Raw genomic sequence first — 7,507 nt, 5'->3', positions numbered from 1 at the left:
GAAAATATAGTTAATTTATCTAAGCTATGATGAAATTCAAATAGAAGAATGTTATTGCTTAGAGTTTTCATTGATCACTAGTGAAACAAACATAAGACGATCAGCATGACCTCGAAATAATTGAAAAGTTAGATGTTTAACGTTGAAAATATCTGTTTTTTGTAAATGTGTTACGCATCATAATTTTGAAACGTACGACTCTTAGCTTTACGCCACATTGTAAGATCGTTAGGTAGTGAAGGAATTTGTAGATCTAAGTGGTGTGAATTTTTACTGTTGTCTTATTCACAATAAAGGAAAAGGTATTTGAGAAACATCTGTTTGGTTCCATCGAGGTCCTTTCAATACGATGCGCGTAATCTTTGGCTAAATCGTTAGTAATAGTTATAAATCATTCAATGATGTATTCCGACATTTGGATAAATGTTTTTGCTACGACGCCTCTATGGGTCTCATTAGACTTACAACTGTAGTCAGACACGCGTATATAAGATTATGCTGATGGATGAAAATTGTATACGCGAAGATGCTAAGAAAAATAATAGTTCGTTTGAAGAAATATTGGAAACACTTGGTCATTTCGGGAGGTTTCAAATTCGCATATTTGTGATTCTGACTCTGATGGATCTCCCGAACATAAATGTTATCATGCTGTATATATTTTCTCATTACGTTCCCCCGTGGACTTGTCTCAGACTTGCCGAAAACGCCTCTTTACCAAATAATACCGACAGATTATGTTCGTTCAATGGTTCCAAGTGTGTAGAATTTGATTACGACTTTACTAATGCTTTGACGTCATTGATAACCGAGGTAAGTGAAACGGCTTCAAAATTACTTTTAGGGGTGAAACCTTAAAAAAATACCCCTAGAGAGAAACCCTCAACGTGGGCCGATATACCCTACAGGTTTGCGCCAAAATATCAACATTGATTGCGACCATGATTGCGCAGAATTATTCAAAATTACTCTCATCGATTCCAGTTTCAAAATAAAGCTTAAATGCACGTATCACGTAGGTTTAGATCCTGTCAAAGTCAATTCAATCGAATTTTTTCGAATTCAGAATTTATTTACGCACATTGGAATAGTAGGTAACTTGTCGTTAGCTATTTCTTTATATCTATCATAAACATGATCATCATATTTGTCATCATATCACAGACTTTCAATTGATTATCGTTCATTTTTTACTTGTAGTTCGATCTCGTTTGTGACATGAGTTACATCCCAAAACTTGCAATAAGTCTGCAAATGGTCGGGTTATTTTTCGGTACGATGGCGTCTGGATATTTCGCTGACTGGATCGGTCGCAAGAAGACATTGATAGTGTTCGCCTGTTTGATGATAGTTACGCAGATAGTAGTTGGATTTTCAAGTAGTTGGATCATGTATGTTATTGTTCGTATTTTGAGTGGTTTCTTTAGCGGTAGGTCCATTGACTCGATTACCAGCGAGTTTATATCAAGAGAAATACTGTTTGTACTTCATTCTCATCTTCTTCAGGTGGCCCTGTGACCATCTGTTTCACACTCCCACTAGAGTTTGTTGGTAAAAAATGGCGGACGTTTTGCGCAGGTTTTGTTTTGTTTGGAGTCGGCTCCTCATTGGCCGCAGTTGTAGCCTATTTGACCCGTGACTGGCGTCATACAGCATTCATAACCGCTTCATTCGGGATACCTCTTATTCCTGCTATCGTTCTGTAAGTTATCTCCCTCTATCTCCCTCTATCTCCCTCTATCTCCCTCTATCTCCCTCTCCCTCTCCCTATAGGGATAGACACGCATTATGACCCTCAAGTCATACGCAAAGCTTCAGGAACATCAAAGGCTGCATGGTGTTAAGGAGAAATTCAAAATGTCCGCCGGCGGACAATGTTAATGAGAGTGGATAATCACTATTTTCGTTATAATGCGACTTAATTAATTAAAATCAATAATTTTCATAATCATGATATCTTCGGTATTGCGTTTGTTTTCATGTTTTAGTTGGGTTCCTGAGAGCGTTCGCTGGTTGGCAATGAAAGGTCGATTTAAAGAAGCCGAAGAAATTATCGTTTGGATGGCCAGAACGAATAAAACCGGCATTCCAGATTCAAATTTACTTCGTCTTATTGCCGCTAAAGATTGCAGAGAACAAGAGAAAAACAGAAAACATGGATATCTCGATTTATTTAAGACGAGAGAATTAGCTATTCAAACATGTGTTATCATTTACTGCTGGTAATGACATCTAAACGCCATTTTCATTTATATAGAGTTATAGAAGATTCGTGTTAGCCCGGTGTCAGATCAGTAAAAATGCGAGGACTGTTAGTGCTATATGAGTAAAATCAACTGTTGTTTATCCATTGACTCTACTCATTTACCCGATGATACTACTATACTCCAACTCGTAGCAAAAGCTCGTATCTTTAGTAAAATCTCTCTTTACGTTTACTGTAATTATATTTTTTATTTCAACGAGATTTTATAATGTTGTTTTTTCGTTTCTGTTAGGTTTTCTTGTGCCGCTATTAACTACGGTGTTAGTACTATGTACAGCACATTTGAAGGAACTGTTTTTGTAAACGTTGTCGCTGGTTCGTTTCTAACCATACCTGCTGAATGGAGTGTCATTTTTGTTGCAAACAGGTAAAATCGGAAGGGCCAGATCCCTAATAGCTTACGTAGGTGTAAGATCAATCTAAACGGTATCTTCTGTAGCCAATCTATGACGTTTAAGGCAACTCTCAAGAACACTTTCGAACCCAGGACTCTGTTGCAGTCATGGCTTCGATACAAGGCCAGTCTAAGATCATTTTTTGTATTACAACCAATGAACCAAAGACTGTTTCCAGACATAATGCAGGACTGTGTGACTGGTCCCTGGTCCTATTCAGTGTCTGTTGTTAGCACATTCAGTTGCAATTTTTACTTAAAAAGGATATGACGACACTGAAATACAAAAAATGGTGATCCAAAGCTTGTATCGTGGACAAATTCACAATCTTGAAGTATAAATATATTTTCAAATGGTGGGGTTATTCTATGGTACGTACAATGGTGTCTAGATATCTCGCTTACTGATCAATCGTTAACTTTTGAATTCTAAATCTTAGGTTTGGTCGGCGACGGTCGTTTTTCTTTTACATGCTAATACCAATTACTTGCATGGTAGCAGTGGTTATAATCGGAGCACTGAACAAGAAAGAAGAACTCGGAATATTGACGACGGTATTGGTGCTTATTGGTAACGGAGGAATAACAGCGTGTTGGTCATTGGCATCAATATATTCCGCAGAAATTTATGCAACCGTCATAAGGTCAACATCTTACCTATTCCCTCTTAAGTAATCCCGGTTCACCTACATATGGGGCACTCCTCCAATAATGCATATTTATCTTCATGTTCTGTTGTAGACCCCATGGGCACTGGGATCTGGAAAACACCTCATCGGTGGTTGCCCTGGTCTCAATACGCACGGGAGATCACTATATTTTTTCTCGTTTTATAGGAACATCGGTCTTGCGGCTGGTAGTATGGGTGCAAGAGTCGCGGGTATTGCCGCTCCGCAGATTGCGTATCTGGTAAATCTAAATATCCAAGCACAGTGTTGCTTCACCGTGGGCTTGTTTTTAATATTTCAGTTAGATACATTCATTCACAATAACTAGATCACTTATGAAGCCCCATGTATCTTTCTTGGGAACGGAGAAATCCCTCCCAGAATTCGCCGCTGAACAGGAACAATTCATCGTGACGAAAAATCTATATTCTTCGCCGTGTCACTTCAGGGATTCGTAACATAAACGGGATAGATGTGGTGTTGTTTATATTCCAGGGTTTAATCAGTCACTGGATGATACCGTACGTATTCTATGCATTCCTTGCAATAACCTCAGCTATCTTTGTGCTCTTCTGGCTGCCAGAAACTAACGGCAAAAACTTGAAAGACGCGCTACGCGAATACGACGATAAACAACAAGAATGACAAACTCGTGCCAGATGGCGACACGAGTACTGCCACATAGATAAGAGAGGAACAAATCATCGAATCGATTCCCTGCCGAACTCCTTGTTACATATGTTGGGTGGTAGTTTGGTAGTTTAGACAGTTTAGTACGGAAGCTGTAGTTCATGGCCAGTGTTGCTATTACCAAACAACCTGCGTTGATATTTGCGTCACACATAAACAATAAATAAAAGTAATGTAAATAAACATGCCTGGGCGTGCCGTATGTTTCCGCGTAGGGAAACCTTAACATGGTACGACCATGAGCTTCGGCGTGTGCATAAGGTGTTTTCTAATATTTCGTATGGCGTGTGTTCTATGTAAACACTCTATACATGGTGCGGTGGACAACCATGTGTGGTAAAGGGCCTCGCAAGTTACTAAACAGTAAAATAACGTAAAATGGGAGAGTTTATAGTTAAGGAGGGTTTTAGAGGCTGTAGGGGTTTTAATAATAATAAATTTATTTCCACAATAAAATTACAACATGTCATAAAGAGATATACAAATATGAAATGTTTTAATATAATGTGGAGGAGATAAAATGAAGCCAATGAAGGCTTATAAAATCTCTAATCCCCTAGCATACACCGATTCACTCAACTCATACACACATGCAGTCATACACCTTCACCCAACATGCACCCACACACGTAGTCACTCAGGCGGTCAATCACACTATCTTTCATTCACTCTTACAATCTGGTAATAGATGACAGATACAGACAGGTTAATTACAAATTCATTAGATACAATTTAAGTTTTCTTTTGAAAGTATCTATACACGACAGTTGTTTTAAACTTTTTGGCAAATTATTCCAGACAACAGGACCAGAAATTTTTACTGTGAATTGTGTTTTGTTAGTCCGAAATCTGGCAACACGAAAAGAATTCATATTTCTGGTTGAATACGAGTGTATATCAACATTCTTTTTGAAATACCGATTAAAGGAATTTGGCAATTTTGAATTACTGAATTTGAACATAAAAAGACTTAATTGAAATTTTGTAATATGTCTAAATTTTTGGATATTCAATTTCTTGAAGATAGGGTCAGTGTGTTCTAGGAAATGAGACTTATTAACTATTCTTACTGCTCTTTTTTTGTAGTAAAATTAGTGGATTAAGCTTGTTTGCATAATTACTTACCCAGATTAAATTACAATATTGTAAATGAGGATAAACAAAACTATAATAAATGGTAATAAGGATATTTGATGGGAAATGCTTTTTTAATCTGGTTAAAATTCCAATGGAGCGTGACACTTTACTGCAGACATATTTGATATGGACATCCCAATTTAATTTGTCATCTATAAAAAGACCAAGAAAATTCGTACTATGTACACGTTTGATTAATTCTCCATTTAACCAAATGGAAGAATTAAAGTGATCTACACGACCAAAAATCATAAAGTGGCATTTCGCAATATTTATTGAAAGTTTGTTTACTTGATACCAGATGCCAAGATTCGCCAGTTCAGAATTTACTATGGAAACCAATTCTTTGATATTTGAGTTACTATAAAAACAATTCCTGTCATCGGCAAAGAGGATAAAATGGAGTAATTTGGACGCATTAACACAATCGTTAACGTATAATAAAAAGAGCAAAGGGCCTAGAATAGAACCCTGGGGTACACCAATTGATATATCTAATGGAGACGATAAGGTATTGTTGAAACTTAAAACTTGACTCCTGTCAGTCAGGTAGCTTTTAAACCAATCATGAGGAACACCTCGGATTCCGTAATAATCAAGCTTCATTAACAAAATGTCATGGTTAACGGTGTCTAATGCCTTAGACAGGTCCAAGAATAATCCAATAGTAATATTCTTATTTTCCAAGGCTTCAGAAAGATTATCAACAACCTTGGTTAATGCCAAATCTGTTGAATGTTTTGAACGAAAGCCAAACTGGTCGGGGATTACAATATCCTGTTTGTTACAAAAGGAAACCAATCTGTTGTAAACTAGTTTTTTCCAGAATTTTTGAGAAGCTAGGAAGCAAAGATATGGGTCGATAATTATTTAAAGAATTAGGGGCTCCGGATTTAAACAAAGGACAAACTTTCGCAATTTTGAGTTCATTGGGAACTATTCCAGTCTGAAGACTACGGTTAAAGATATGGGATAAAGGGAACTTAATGATGTCAATCACCTGTTTTATAACAAAAATACTGAAACCATCGACACCGGCACTCTTCTTTAAGGGGAAACCCGAGACCACATCACTTATTTCATGAGGTGAAGTCGGAAAGAGAAATAGACTTTCATTGACACGTTTATTCATATATTGATGAAAGGATTGCCCTGTATCAGGGATTTGAGTAGCAAGCCTTTCACCAATATTTGCAAAAAAATTGTTAAACTCGTTGGCGATGTTTATATTACCAGAAATAACACGTTGATCAGAAGTAAAAGAATTAGGCATTTTAGAATAAATGTTTCTACCTAAAACTGTGTTCAACAGTTTCCACTTTTCTTTCATATCATTCCCAGCAGCGAGCAATTTTTCAGAATAATAATTAGATTCGGCTTTGTTAATAAGCTTTGAAATGAGATTTTTGTACGAGTTGTATTTTGATTTTATTTTTTCTGAACGTGTTCTAATAAATTTCCTATAAAGGTTGTTTTTTGTTTTAATTGCTGCGATAATACCAGGAGTTATCCATGGTTTATGGAATGAGGGATTAATATGATTAACTGGTACCAGAGGGAAAACTTGATTGAAAACTAAAGAAACTTTTTCAATGAAAGTAGTGTAAGCAACTGAGGGATTATCAGATGAATACACTTCACTCCAGTTAATATTCATTAGTAATCTGTTGAAATTAGAAATATTGCGCTGCGAGAAAATTCTAGTTTTAAAAGGTTGTCTGTCAGACAGAGGCTGATCACCACTGCAGATAGTAAATATTGGGTAATGATCCGAAAGGTCGGTCATAAAAATCCCAGATTTGTGAACATGTCGCAAATCGTTACAAAAAATATTGTCAATTAAGGATGCCGAGTCACAAGTTACTCGAGTTTGCTTGTCAATCAAAGGTGAAAAAGAATGAGAAAATAAAGATTCGAGAAATATTTCAGTATCTTTGTGCTTATCATATTTCATGAGATCTATATTAAAGTCCCCCACCAGGTAGCAAAGTTTGTTCTCACGAGTAATTTCTGCCGTTTTGGGAGTTTTAGAAAGAAGGAGTCTTAGTTAAGCTTTGGGAAGAGATTGTAGTCAGAAGAAAAGAAAAGCAAGAGCTGTATAGATAGAATGTATACATCCCTTAAGAGAAAATAAAGATTGATAAGGAGACTGGTAGACATTCAGCAGCAATTGCTGGAGAACCACAACAAATAGTGGAAACACCACCATAACACATAAATATTCGCTTTTTAATTCCAGCTAATAAAACGCCATTGTGCTGAACCAAAGTTCACTATGACTGACAGATTCTTTGGTTTGTTCCCCCTTTCCCCCCTTTTCCATGGCCTACCCAGGTAGTTTCTTTTTCATTC

The 7,507-nt window shown here is 36.8% G+C and overlaps 1 protein-coding gene across 1 annotated transcript; it reads left to right on the top strand.

Moving 5' to 3' along the window:
- The first annotated feature begins 495 nt into the window (after positions 1 to 495).
- LOC141904422 (organic cation transporter protein-like) lies at positions 496 to 3,973 on the top strand. The gene is made up of 7 exons (XM_074793009.1): positions 496 to 813; positions 1,201 to 1,429; positions 1,507 to 1,702; positions 1,989 to 2,222; positions 2,499 to 2,633; positions 3,497 to 3,569; positions 3,824 to 3,973. Exons 1-7 carry the CDS (start codon positions 496 to 498, stop codon positions 3,971 to 3,973), a joined length of 1,335 nt encoding a protein of 444 aa, XP_074649110.1.
- The last annotated feature ends 3,534 nt before the right edge of the window (positions 3,974 to 7,507 follow it).

Source organism: Tubulanus polymorphus, chromosome 4, assembly GCF_964204645.1.
Source record: "Tubulanus polymorphus chromosome 4, tnTubPoly1.2, whole genome shotgun sequence".
Classification (NCBI taxonomy): domain Eukaryota; kingdom Metazoa; phylum Nemertea; class Palaeonemertea; order Tubulaniformes; family Tubulanidae; genus Tubulanus; species Tubulanus polymorphus.
The sequence above is the reverse complement of the archived record's forward strand: the minus strand, read 5'-3'. Positions and strand labels throughout refer to the sequence as shown.

Excerpts from the sequence above, each read along its gene's own strand:
- LOC141904422 (XM_074793009.1), top strand. The coding sequence starts at position 496 with ATGCTGATGGATGAAAATTGTATACGCGAAGATGCTAAGAAAAATAAT. Across the intron at positions 1,430-1,506 it reads TTTGAGTGGTTTCTTTAGCG|GTGGCCCTGTGACCATCTGT; the intron begins GTAGGTCCATTG and ends CATCTTCTTCAG. Across the intron at positions 1,703-1,988 it reads CTTATTCCTGCTATCGTTCT|TTGGGTTCCTGAGAGCGTTC; the intron begins GTAAGTTATCTC and ends TTCATGTTTTAG.